The 14,463-nt window shown below is 36.3% G+C and overlaps 1 protein-coding gene across 3 annotated transcripts in view; it reads right to left on the bottom strand.

Moving 5' to 3' along the window:
- Positions 1–14,463, bottom strand: part of CD36 (CD36 molecule) — a 74,877-nt gene that overhangs the window by 27,693 nt on the left and 32,721 nt on the right. The window contains exons 1-3 of one of the 3 annotated variants that reach the window (XM_008686181.2): positions 8,561–8,707; positions 1,594–1,687; positions 902–1,105 (exon numbers count right to left, since the gene is read on the bottom strand). In XM_008686181.2, coding sequence (XP_008684403.1) covers positions 902–1,021 — 120 coding nt within the window. In that variant the 5' untranslated portion in view covers positions 1,022–1,105; positions 1,594–1,687; positions 8,561–8,707. Of the gene's footprint in view, positions 1–901; positions 1,106–1,593; positions 1,688–8,560; positions 8,708–14,463 lie in introns of those variants that run through there. The other 2 variants (XM_008686178.2, XM_008686180.2) reach the window with 2 other exon arrangements.

The raw sequence follows: 14,463 nt of genomic DNA on the forward strand, positions 1-14,463 counted from the left end.
AGTATACACGCTCCAGGGCAGGACACGCACTCTCAAGGTTCACTCACAATAGTTCTTGTTCTTATGTTATTTTGTTCTTGGAAACTTCACTTTTTTTTTTTTTCCTAAACCTTGTCTCCAAACGTCTGAAGCCATTTGAATTTCCACCCTTGGTTTAGGACTTCAGCCGATCTGCTTCTTATTCTCGTGCTCCCTCTCTGAGTTAAAGCTCGGTGAGTGTGGCTATCAGAAAGAACGAGGGCGGGAGATGAATTCTAGCCTGTTGTGCAAAGCTTGTGTATTGAATCACCCTAAGTTTTGTTAAAACTACAACTCACGGCATATGTGCTGGCATATGTCCTACATAATGTTTCTCAAAGTATTTTCACAGAATAGATATAAACCTCTATAAATAGGAAATGTTTATAAGACAATCATAGGTCATTACACCTATTATAAAAAGCAGCAGTTTGCCAAATAAAAAAGTTTATACCAGTTTTACCAAAGATTCCTGCTTTGTTATGAAATACAATTTTAAGCGTGTGTGTGTGTGTGTGTGTGTGTGTGTGTATCTCTTCTCAATATGAACTAAAGTATAGCTCATTTTATAAATGAACCCTCACAAAATACGGTAGCTTATTTCTCCTTCAAAAGCATATCAACATAGTCTTTAGACATAATGGAAAGCAATTATTTCTACTAACCTGCATGCCTCTAAACAGCTTTTATCAGAATGGGGATATTACACTTAAGATAGTGACGTCACTATTTTCAACATTTCTCTCTCAGGGGAAGTTGCAATGGTTCATCACCACCTTTGCATTAAAGGCACAACATTGCCAGTGACCACGAAATGTAAAACAAGAACCACAGCGAAACGGGACAGAAGACAATGACAAGAAATACCCTTTAGACTCCGTACCTTCTTAATGGTATTCTCAATGAGCATGTCTCCGACTGGCATGAGAATCCCTCCGAACACGGCCAGCACGGCGCCGATGACAGCACCAGCGATGAGCCCACAGTTCCGATCACAGCCCATTTTCTTAAGCGGGGAAAAAATTGCAGCTCAGCACCTGCTTCTTTCCAACTCCCAGGTCTGATTGTGGTTTCAAGAGCTCTGGTTCTAGCATTAGAAAGAGATCATAAAACAGATGCTTAAATAATCAGTATGAGAAGATCAAAGTACAAAGAAAACGCAACTGAAAAATCATTTTGCCAGCTATAAATAAACAGATGCTTTTTCTTTTTGTTTTATGAGACGGACTTTCCAGGTTAGGCCCTCCCCTTTCTTGCTTTTAACTATCTACCCGTGGAAGAAATAAAAGATATCGGCATAGAGAGTATTTCCTCAAAATTCTCGTCTTTTCAATTTTCTGCCGTTGGATGATGAGCATTGAAATCTTATCTCAGGAGAACATGCTTGCTGCACTTTCTGCCTCATCTGCTTTCCTGGGACACTTGGACGCCTCCTTGTCCTTTATCTGGCTTCGCCTCCCAAACACAGCCACCCGCATCCTGCCTGGAGCTCCCCTGCACAGGAAGGTGTGAAGACTGAGGTCTTCTCTGTCCATTGCTAAGCAAGCATGAGAACACACGCTGTCTTTACTATACCTTATTCACGAGTATACAGCAAGATACAGCTTTTATAGGGAACGTTCTGAGGGGTCTCAGAAACAATCAATTCTTCTAATCATTCATAAGCTATCTGTGAAAACAGAAAATGCATCGTTAAATTGGGAAAATACATTGTCAGGAAATTAATATGAGAATACTCTCATGTCACCAAAATTATAAGCACTAATAAAAGAAAATCTCATGAATTCTGAACTCGTGCCTGAACTTTTTTAAAAAAACAATGTTGAAAACTGAAATATTTTAAAGAAATGTACTCTACTTTCAATTTCATTGTTATTAACTGAATTTTGGATAGAACAAAGGTGTGAAGAATTTAAAGAAGATACATGAGGTAGGGGATATTTGGTTTTTTTTAAGATTTTATTTATTTATTTGACAGAGAGAGAGACAGCTAGTGAGAGAGGGAACACAAGCAGGGGGAGTGGGAGAGGAAGAAGCAGGCTCCCAGCGGAGGAGCCTGATGTGGGGCTGGATCCCAGAACGCTGGGATCACGCCCTGAGCCGAAGGCAGACGCTTAATGACTGAACCACCCAGGCCTCCCAGGATATCTAGTTTTAATGATAGACATTGCTTTGTTACTAGTCTCAGAGATTTTTTTTTTTTTTTGCATATTCAACTGCAATATTGTCATCATGAGCAATTGCTTCACATCAATTGTGTTAAAATCAACTAATTTGTACCTGTATTTATTTCACCTCATCAGTCTTAGTTTTGGTATCTTTATATACTATGTGGTTATTTCACAAAGGTTGAAAGGAAATGATTTCTGAAATGAGTGGATTCTACTGTACCAAATAAGAATTTGTTCTTTCTAATATTTGAAAACACATTCCTATTTTGGTTGCAACTGTATTTTTTAAGTGGAGCTGACCTGACATTGATAAACAGTCAAAATGTGCCTTGTAGCTTAGACACAAATGTTCCCTCCTTCATTGCCCAAGGCCATGGAGAACCTAAATGCCAAAAGAATGGAGACTACAGGCAAAAAAATTTTTTGTCAATACTGTAAATTTAATTAAAAAATTATATTTTATGATCTTGCATTTTCCCTCCCCAGTGTTATTGCAACAGAAGTGCCACCCTTATGACGTCATTAGTACTTATTTCCACTTGGAGGAACCATTTCCTTTTTCAAGAATATTACTTGTATAGCTAAGAAAATAAGGAAAATTAGACTTTTCCTCAAAATGGTGAAAGATTAAGTGTTACATAATTTTCCCATGGTGATTTTAGTTACACCTCTACTCTTTCTTATCTTTGTCATCTCCCTTTATCCATGCCTTACACCTTGGACACTTCCACTGTTAATCAGGATGCACTGAGCTCATTCACATGGGGGTTCTGGTGGCTAACAAGCCTGAATCCTATTAGTGTCGTAGGTTTTTCCAATGTAAAAGGAAAATATATAAGCCTAAACAAGTGGCTTAGTTTTCCTGTGGACTGGAGTTGGCTTTTTATTAATGGCTTGGGCGTGGAGTGTGAAGAAAAGCTTTCCCTGCCCTCTGAAATCATGTAACATGCACACCTTCCTGGTGTTCTGTACACTATGAACAAATAATCATATTCAGGGTAGCTTAGTAAGTCATATCTTCCTGAATGTTCATCTCAAAGACTATCCTCCAACTCTCATTTGCACGTTACACCTAAAACAACAATCCAGACACAGAGATCTAACCTAGCGTAGTTCAGAGTAGCAGACTAGACATTAAACCAAAAACTGCCTTGAGATTCTCTTGTCAGATGACCAAAGGCAAACCACTTAATCTCTCAATACTTCACTTTCTTCATGTGTAAAATAAGACGCTAAGATGAGATCTGCAGTTTTTAATTTAAGTAGCTGAAATGGTTCTTCAGATTCTTAGATGGAAGACAAATGGGCAGAGTGACTATGGAGGACCACTGGGGTGGGAACCCTGGGATCTTGATTCCCAGCTTGGTCTCTCCACTCCCACCTGATCTCTCCTTTCCACTTTTATGGAACCCTAGGAGAATCTCTATAGAAATCTACAGCTTTGCAAACCCATTTAAAAATTAGTACAGGAAATCCCCAAAGTTAAATTGCAGTTTTCTTTATAGAATATCATGATTCTATTTAAAAAAAACAACTCAAAAATTAAGTCATCCCTTCTGGAAAGTTATTTTATGTTCCATACAAACATCACTAAACATCTTCACTAATATTAATGGCACTTGCAACTCTAACAGATGGAACATAAAATGATTTAAAAATTCCAATTCTATTATTGCTGAAATAGATATATGTGCATTTATTTGCCCTTTTCCAGATTCTACGCCATAACCGAGTCATGAATCCACCTGACTCTTTCCAGAATTTTTCTCCTTTATTCACATAGCCTGTGTACTAAAGGGAAGGGTTTCTGCAAAGGGCAAACAGTCCCAAGAACGTCCACCGGAAGACCCAAGGGACAGCACGTGCTGTCCAATGCCTCCCTCTCTAAACCAGGAAACTCATTATTATGTCAAGTAATGGGCAGGCCTGGGTCTTGCCTAGGCTCCGTCTGCTTTAAAGTTAAAACTGAAGTGAGATAGTGCATCCATCCCACTGCTGTTGAGTTAATTTCATCAGAAAACAGAAGTGTCAAGTAATTTATTCTGTTGAATCTCATGGTTAGACAGTTACTGGGATAACACTAGTCTGGATGATATATAAGGAAAACTACAAGTATTAATCTAACATTACTTCACACGTGTACTAATATTTTTGTGAGAGAGCAAGAGAGAGACGGAGTCTGTGTGTTTTTTTTTTTTTCCCTAATAATAGTCAAGATATTTGACATTACTTGGGTTCATTTATTTTCCTTCAGTGCCTTGATACCATGAGTAATTAGGTATTGTTATTCAACTCATACTTTAACCTTATGCTTCATATTACAAAATTAAAATCAGTTTTATTCACCTGAGGCAAAGGAGGGCCAAACACATTATGTAAGACACACGCTGCGTACATCAGAGAAAAGTTCAGGTTACAGCACATTCTATTCAATAGTTTTTCCACCCATGTTTATCTTCAGGAAAAAAAGTGTAGTTCATCCCCACTCTTCTCGCACATTTAGCTAAGACATGTAAAGTGTGTGTCTTGCACACTTGGTTTTCTTCATAACATAGTTCCTTACATATTAAAATAATAATTTATTTCACTTGCTAATTTTGGATTACATTTTATTATGTATTGTTATTTCTCCTTCATAAGACTAGACAAGACATTGATATCTGCAATAATTTACTTCTTGCTTGAAGTACTTAAATTTAGAAAGCAAAGAACAGTCACAGATACAGGAAAGAAAACTAATGGTTGAGACTTGTCTAAAGAAGGGACAAGAAAAAGGCATATTTAAAAATACCACTTACCACATACCTTTCTTGAGTCTATAGGGAGATCAGCTGTATCTTACCAGTTACAGATTATAGATCCTACTCCTTTTGTGGAATTTGTAAGTGTATCTTATTCACTTGGGTTATCTTTGAAAGAAGGAGGAAGAATGCAACTTTTCTTTTTTTTTCCCCCTTGTCAAATCAAAGGAGTGTTTCCAGAATTAACTTAGGAGCATTATGCCTTTTTACTACTTTGAAAACCTAATGGTAGAAACTGAGAGACTGAGCTCTAAGAAGCCTCTCCAATAAATAAGTCAGAAAAATCAGAGAAAATTCCCAGAGAATCTGTAATTCTTCCCATGTGTGGATAAAGCCATGTTCCTCAGGAAACTCCACCCAGAAAAGGCGTGGCCTGGAGGTAAAATTTCCTGGGATGTGAACTGCAAAGCTTGAAAAAGCTTCAGATTACAAAAGCATTTGTACCATAAATGAATGCCAGGACCCGCATGACATTTTCTTACTCATGAGTGAGTAGCTCAGATTTCCTATTCTATCCATAAACCTTCCTTGCATGTTTCCTTAGAATAGAAAACCAGACCACACACTTCTGTTTTCAACCACACACACACTGTTCTTTTGATACACAGCCTTCCTCACCTATTAAATATGGTACCTGCCCACAAAACCCAATTTTGGTGGTTGGGAGGTGATTAATTCAACAGGTTGGATATGAATGATGAAAGTTAGCTTTCAAGATTAGATCCTTTTTCACACTCTGACCCCACACCATGCCTAGATGTGTTGACAAGCCATGAATTCCTAGACATAAGTATGATACAGATTCAAACCCAAGCTACTTGCAGTGGTTGTAAATCAGTAACTTAAATCTGCTTATGTTTCATCATGTGGAAACAGATTGTCATTAGAGCCATATCTTATAAACTTCTATATAGAGATAGAATTCTTTACATGCAATTCCAATATATAAACACAGCGAAAAGAGAAGCTATTCTGGTTAAAGGGGGCAAGAACTGTGGCCCTTTCCCCCTTCCTGTCCTACTTCACTTGGGCTCTGAGTCATCCTCACAGAACCCTAGGCCTCTGCAGAAAATACTTCAATAACTAGATGAGAAGTTCTCCAACATCTTTTCTTACTGAAGTTACCACAGGCTTTTTTATATGTGCATTTCTAGCCTATTAGAATATGTGGGGGCAGGGGTACCTAATCTTATGATGAATGGCTCAGTTGGTTAAGTGCCTTACTCTTGCTTTCAGCTCAGGTCACGATCTCAGGGTCCTGGGGATCAAGCCCTGCATCAGGCTCCACACTCAGCAGGGAGTCTGTTGGGATTCTCTCTGTCCCTCCCCTGCCCCTCTAAAAATAAATAAATAAATCTTAAAAAAAAAAAAAAGAATATGTGGAGGTAAAAATATCCACTAGAAAAAATTATAAATGTTTATAATATGAAATAATACATATCACTAAATTATACTTTTAAAATATTACGATTTCAAACTTGTTTTGGTGGTACTCTGTAATTAAACCAGTAAGTACACTGTATTTTGTATGTTATACTAAGGATCCTTCTAGAAACAAGGCTGTCTTTTGGAGTACTTGACTACGGGGATTGCTATAGGTTTGAAAGGATTCTCTTAGTATCATATCTATTTAAATAGGATTGTCTAGAGCTTTTCTTGATCTTTGAACCTCAGATAGGAATGCTATTTTTCTTCCCACCTTAAATTATACTATAAACAATAAGATACCCTGTGGTTTGCAATGTTTCAGATTCTGGACTAAAGGCAAGTGATTCAGGTTTAATTTGGGTCTTGATAGGATAGTTCCTCTGTGGCAACATTTTCTCTAAAATGACTGTACCACTAATCAAATAAAGTTGTAAATGTCAAAAGTAAATGAGATTATGTATAAAAATTCCTATCACAGAAAAATATTATTTTGACAGGTTACCACGATAGATTATTTTGAACCACCATGCAAATAAACAGTAAAATGTTGTTTCATATTGGCCAATTTTTTAAATTTAATAAATGTATATCGTGTACACAAGTAGGAATGATTATTTGCAAAACACTTAGATGACAACAAAATCTTCATCTATAGGAACTTAGAATATCATACAAATGGGGAGGAGCTGCTAGCTTAGGAGATGCTACTTAAAGCTTTTAGCCATAACTTGGGCCCGTGAAATAAAACACCTTGTGATATAAATCAAAAGACGGTTACAGAATTTGTTCCTTCAGAAACAAAAAATCCACAAGACTCAAATGTGCTTGAGTAAACAGGGCCAGACATTTTCATAAAAAATAAGGGAGGCAACTATAAATTCCAAACTTTCCAGTACGTCCTGTGCAAATATTGTCCAATTGTAAGGATGATGTTTGTCCCAGGCTAACCTGTTATCTGATGATGGTGGTTTGGATTCATTGTTCTGGTATAATAATGATTCTGGTAAATCAAGATTTTCTACATATTTTTCTCTCATAAAATCCAGTGGACCACTGGACGCTACTTAACAAAACCCTTTTAAAAGTTCATTTTTCATTCTTTTTTGAACCAATATTGGAAGCAATGCTTCTTTTAGATTCAAAAGACATTACTAATTTAAAACCACATAGGAGAGGACTGAAAAATGCATGCAAACATTTTAAAAACATCTTTCACCATGTTTCTTGATAATTCCAGAAACTGTGTGAAGTTTACTCCAGAGAATTTATGCCATTTCCAGTATGCATTAACTTGCTGTAATTAAATTGAAACTTTTCATTTTCCTAGAATGATTTAACCTTTATTTAAACTTGGTGTCATCATTCAAGGAAATAATTTGTTGATATTTATAAGCTTCCTACAGAGACAAAAATATTAATTTTATTTTTATTCTCCTACCTACCAAATTTTACATAATTTACACTAATTAAATCTAGAAATCATTATTTAGAATATAATTTATCATTCCAAGTAGCAATTATAGTATCTCTGTTCATTAAGGAAAAAAAATGCTTAACAAGAACATATCCAAAATACACATTGCTTTTAACCATTGTGACAAAGTTCACCAACAATTAATGCAATTCAGAAAGAAAATTAAACACACTAATGACTCTGTCAAGTAATAAGCAGTGAATTGCAAACTACAAAGTATGTTGACATAGAGTGGCAAGTCATTTATAACAATTAAGGCATTATATTAATCTTATGATGAATTTTTATTCCTAAATTAAATTTAAAAATCAGGTATAAATACCCTAAGTATACAACAAAAGTTTTACAATGGTAAAATTGAATCATAAATCATTTTAAATATTAGTAAATGTTCACAGACAGATGTAATATGTTAAACATCAAAAAATAAATGCCATTGACATGGACAAGCTTTTATTATTTTTTAAAGATAAAATGTAGAAAGACTGGTAACTTGGAAGACAAAACAAACCTAATTTTTAAATAAAGCCTAATGACTTTGAAAAAACAGTTACAGCTTTTTGTTGTCATTGTTCTACAACTTCTTAAGAGTGTTTATATAGTAGAGTCATCTCCTATCATTTAGGAGATAGAAATCTTTTTTGTTAAAAACAAATCATATGACTTACCTTTAAAAAGACTAAGAAAGATCTTTCAATCAAAGGCTCAAACATTTGAACAGACTGTTCTTGGTAGGACCAAATGGTACTCTGCAGAAAAACCCTACACTAAAATCCTCATTACATAAAGTGTGTGAGTTTAAATATGCTTTAAAAAAAAAAAAAAGTACGGTATCAAATCCCAGTGAGTGGTTTGTTGCCAGAGGAATTAGGAAAAAAAAAAAAAAAGAAAGAAAGAAACCCACCCACATCACACTACTGGTATGGCTGTTTTACGCATCTATTTTTATGGTCTGGTGAGGACCCATTACCTATATCCGAGAGACTCAGCAGACTTTTTTTTTTTTTTTTTTTTGGCCATTTTCCCATCCAAGTAAGTCAGAGGCCAGAGAAACAAAAGGCACTGACCTGCTGATCTGCCCCTAATATATTCTGTTTTCCTGCCCAATCATTATTCCAGATGACGAACTGGGTCCGGGAGTAGAAAGTGTAAATTAGGAAGAATTAGCAATCTTACTTCCTTGTCATGATTTAGCTTGCAAAACTCCACGAAGTTGAAATAAAATGCACTTCTCTGTCCAGCATTAATCTAAAGTGCATAAAGACTAAGGATTCTGAAAACAATTGGAGACACTGTCAATCAACAAGGGTGATAAACTGTCTTTAAAAAGGAAACCATATTGTTCTAACTGGAAATTCTTAACTGTTTTTCATTCTCTGTTAGTTTTCCGCAAGTTTCACAAGCACAGCAAAATATCTGTATGAATATAAAAAATTAAACTTCCCGTAAATTTCTTCAGCCAAAACACAACTGTTCAATAACAATGACCTAGGATTCCATTTAAGATAACCTTTTAATGTAAAAAGGTATATACTTAAGGTTCTTTAAAGGAAAGGCATTTTTAAAAAATCTAATGAAAACAGAAGTTCCTGTTGGGGGAAACACTGTCAATATGAAGAATCCCTTCTTACAAAGAAAATCCCAAAATCATGTAAGGAAGAGCACCATCTTTACAAAGTTAAACTGTCTTCTATCAGACAGGCTAACTGAACACATGCCTCCAAGTCAACCTTGAAATAAAGCACGGACACCACCACGCAGATATATATTTAGCTCATTAGATCCTATTTACAGCAGTCCTCCTCGCTGGATTGCCTGCGCGCTCCCTTCTGAGTCTGGGGCGGATCTTTTCATTTGTTAGCATTGCGGTACAACTGGAAGGGATCTCAGGTGCTCTTTTTCCCTCAAACATTGCTTTCTTTTTCCCAGGTATTTTCACTGACACATTTACTTAAAAATGAATGCTTAGGTGTTAATACTTTAGGCATATTGGGCTTTTTCTTTCCAAATTTTAGACCACTCAATTAGGATAAAGTAGAAATGAACTTGTACAATCTCCTTGTGATTTAGGCTTTTCGTCTCAACAGAAGAGCTTAGAGATTTCAGGTAACCTAAAAAGGGGAGTCCTTTACACTGTGACCTTTCATCTTTGTTGTAAAAAGGTAGTAAAGGGCTATTTTAAAAACTGTCTTAATTGAGAATATCTATTTTATTGTATTTAAACTGCTTTGATATATTTTCTTCTCAACTTGAATTCTCACACACTTTTCCCCGCCCCCAACATGACAATTCAGAAATAGCTCACAGACAGAGGAGTTTGGATAGTTCCTGTTTTAAAGAGCACATTTTAAACACATTGAAAGGACAGTTAAATGACGATGGAAACATGAACAGCATTAGAGAAAGATACTTCAGAAAAAATACAAGCAAAATAGATGCTTTGACACTGAACTTACTTGGATCACTCCTCAGTAGCCTAATGCCATCCAAGCCCTCTGACTGTCTCTGGAGAGGAAAATGTCACACACTCCCAAGCAGTCCAAAGAATCAAATTTACATTCCCAGAGGCAGCTGTGTTCAATCCCATAGACAGCAGTTCCTGAGTGGCTTTCTGAGTCTTGTGTGCTAAGACCCGGAAAGAGCACAGCTAAGTAAAATCTGTAAGCATACGTTTAGATTTTGAGCAAAATCGATACCTGGAACAAAAAGGCAGAAAAGTGCTGCACCCATTTCTGAGTAAACAATGTTGAGGTTTTCGTTTCAGGAAAAGAATATGGACGCACAGTATTTTGAAGTATCTCGTACTCTCATGCGAGAGCACACCTTGCCTTATGTCCGTCCACCAGAACACTCGATAGATCTAGTATAATGAAGGCTAAAACTTGCACCATAATCAAGTCCACTTAGGCACGTTTCTTTGGGAACTCTCTCTTTGTGACCACGTAGGGTTTGAAATCAGACAGACAAGTGAATCCTGACGTTCCTGGGCACTGGTTGTATCGAGTGGGGGTTAGCAGTTAAAGGACCACATCCTTTTATTTTTTTTAATCAAAAAATGGACAAAACTAAGTAAGAGGATGGCAATCAGAACTAAGTGAGGGAGTTGTCTGCAGCACTTGGCAGGGGCCTGATTACCAGCACTCAAACCCCGTCCATTGGGCCCCTGCCCCTTTTCTCCCTTCTACTTTCTTATAATTACATAGCACCATCCCACATAGATTTGGCTAACTTTTTTTGTCCTGTTTTTGCATCTGCTAGAATATTGGCTCCATCAGGAGGGGGACATTTGCCCGGTAAGTTCACTGCTGAATCCCCAGAGTGAAGACCAGGCTCAAAGCTGGTAACCCATTAAATAAATGGATACACACAATTGTCATAACCATAATAATGAATGGGGGACTCTGGGTGGCTCAGTAGGTTGTTTCTGACTCTTGATTTTGGCTCAGGTCATGATCTCAGGGTCAGGAGACCGAGCCCTGCATCAGGCTCCACACTGGGCGTGGAGCCTGCTTAAGATTATCTCTGCCCTCCCTCCTTCTGCCCTTTGCCTCCCTCCTCCTAAAAAGAAAAAAGAAAAAAGAAAAAAAGGGAGTGAGGATGACCAGAAATCAGAAGTTACCAGGCTGCCTGTTCGTACCACGAATATCCAATGGTTTGATTGGGATGAAGAGCATCTGCTTTGAAAGTCAATGGACCAAGTTTGAATTTAGAGTTCATCGCCTCCTAAAGCGTGTGACTTGTTAACTACTTCACCTCTCTTAGTTACAGTGGCAATACTGCCTTCTCAGAATTGTTGTAAAGATGGATAGTGATAATGTAAAGGATTTAGGACAGAGCCTGACATATAGTGGTTAATCAATACTTGCTATGGTGATCACTGGTTATTAAATATTTATTTTAGGGAACTTATTAAAGTAATATGGACAAATAAGAAATATTGAAAATTATAAAAAGGTATAGAATGAGAAGTTTCTTTCAACCCCCAATTCAGGTATGTTCTCCCCAACCGCCTTTGGCTTTATGAATTTTAAATTTACATACATATGTATATAGAATAATACATATACCAAATCATACTTTCTGCAACCTGACTCTTCTCAAATTATGTGCCTTGGAGATGTTATCATATTTTGGATAGGGTTAATGCTCCCTTTTTCCATTATTGAAAAAATATTCCATAGTAAAGGATGTATTGTCTTTTAAATAACTGATCTCTTATTTAATGGGTACTTTTTTATTTGCAGTTCTTTGATCTTACCAAAAAATGCTAAACATTCATATACAGTTTAAAAATTTTTTGAGTATAGTTGACACACAATGTTTCAGGTGTACAACACGGCGATTCAACATCTCGTATGTTATGCCACGCTCCCAAGCGTAGCTCCCATCCGTCACCATACAACACTATTACAGTATCGCTGCACATATATGTAGTTTACCTGTTCTAGGACACCAGGAAATAGCAGTGAGTGACATTTCTAGGTCAAAAGTGTGTACCTTTGTGGGGGGGGGGTAGAGTTTTACCAAATTTCTGTTCATACATCTACACCACGATGTGTGAGACTGCCTGTCTGCATACACACTCATACTGGTTGATACTGAATTTTGAGTTTTTAACAAGTACTTTTTTATGGATAAATAATCAAATGACTGAAGTTTAACCTATTTTCTTAAGTATATTAGCCATTCCTATTTTAAAATGTTTGTGAGGGGTGCCTGGGTGGCTCAGTCAGTTGAGTGTCTGACTGTTGGTTTCGGCTCAGGTCCTGATCTCTCAGGGTCATGAGATTGAACCCTGCATGGGTTCCGTGCTCAGTGGGGATGCTCTCTCTCCCTCTCCCTCTGTCCCTCCCCATGCTCGCACACGCACTGTCTCTAAAATAAATGAATAAATCTTTAAAATATTTGTGATTATATTCTTGTTCATCTTTTTTTCCCATGGATTTGTTTGTCCTTTCCTTGTTAATTAGTAAGGAACTGGCCAGTCGTCTAACATTTGACAGTTTAAAAAAATTTTTGACAATTTGAAACTTTTTTTATAATTTTATACTAAAATTTAAAATTTTTACGCCATTAACTTTCACAGTAATTTCCTTTTAAATATTGTGACATTCTTTGACTCTCTTCATTTCAAACATATTAAAAATAATAAACCTCCTTTTAGTATTTGTATGGTTTAAATCAAATCCTTTGTAACAGTATTTTCAGATAAGCTGATTCATGGAATTTAACACTTATGAAGTAAAAGAGGAAGAGTAAAGTAAGTTGAGTAACAAATATTGCAACATATTTGAGAAGCAGATGATAGACGCATTGTAAGGACTCTTAAAGAGGGGTCACATGGCCTGAGTTCTGATCACTGCTTATTAACAACAAGATTTGTGGACTCGGTAACACATAGTCATCGTACTTCTGATTTCCTTTCTTGCCAAAGAGGATAATCACACAGAATCCACCTACAGCCTCAGGCTGAAAGATCAACTCAGATACTAGGATTAAACCTAATGTAAATCTGTATGCGGTTTCTACTAGGAGATAGAATTTTTTAAGGGATTTTTTTTTTTTATTTACAGTTCAGGAAACTAAAAGAAGAATCTTAGTATAATATACATTACAATATTAGATTTATGGGTATGCGAAGACCTATAAATTATGATGACACAATAAGGGAGCTCAACACACTGCAGGCTTGTTGACCTAAGTCTTTCTTTCACCTGTGTTACCTCACTGACCTGTCATACCACCTCCCTGGCTCTTTAGACGATGGAGGTCACGAAGCTAGTATGTGCCAAAACAATGATTAAAACCCAGATAGACTGAGTGAAGAGCCTATACTCTTTTCTGAAAGAGAAAAAGATAAGTTCTTGATCAATATCTAATTTTGCATATTCTTTGACACAATTGAGTAACAATTTAAAATAACCTGAGGTTACAGTGAAAAGAAAATGATATCTAACCGCAACAGAGAATGCACAGTGAACATAGTCCCTAAGCGGTAACTAATAGAATTATTTTGAAATTAAATAAAATCCTTCTAAAGGCCTGTAAACTATCTCAGAACATTAGTTACCAGTGTCAAACCGTAAGTAAAATCTGTTTAACACTTTAATCTTGGGGGATAACTAACCATAGAGATTTACATACACACATATGTGTGCATATTTATGCACACATATGTACACACACAATTATGTGTATGTGTATAAACATACATCTATTATGTTCAATTGCTACCTTGCTTATTTGTGAAAGCATTAAACCAATGACATGCTTTACCTGCTTTCTATGGTGAGGAAGGACTTCACATGCAGGAATAAAAATAAGTCAATACAGATGTACAGAATTAAGACGTAACAGTATAATGTAATGCCAGTGAAAGCTTGAGAGACTAAAACAGAGGCTTTTAAGATGGCCTTAAAAAGAGAATTTCAAGAACATCATTAAAGGTAAAATGCAGATTGCCACGTAATTACGGTTTAGATTTAAATCATGCAATCTAATGAATCGAAACACAGGATAAAAGCAAAGGTACTGTATTAAAATTAGAAAATAAACTTACCCATGTTTAATA

The sequence above is a fragment of the Ursus maritimus genome, unplaced genomic scaffold, assembly GCF_017311325.1.
Source record: "Ursus maritimus isolate PB19 unplaced genomic scaffold, ASM1731132v1 scaffold_3, whole genome shotgun sequence".
Lineage (NCBI taxonomy): Eukaryota > Metazoa > Chordata > Mammalia > Carnivora > Ursidae > Ursus > Ursus maritimus.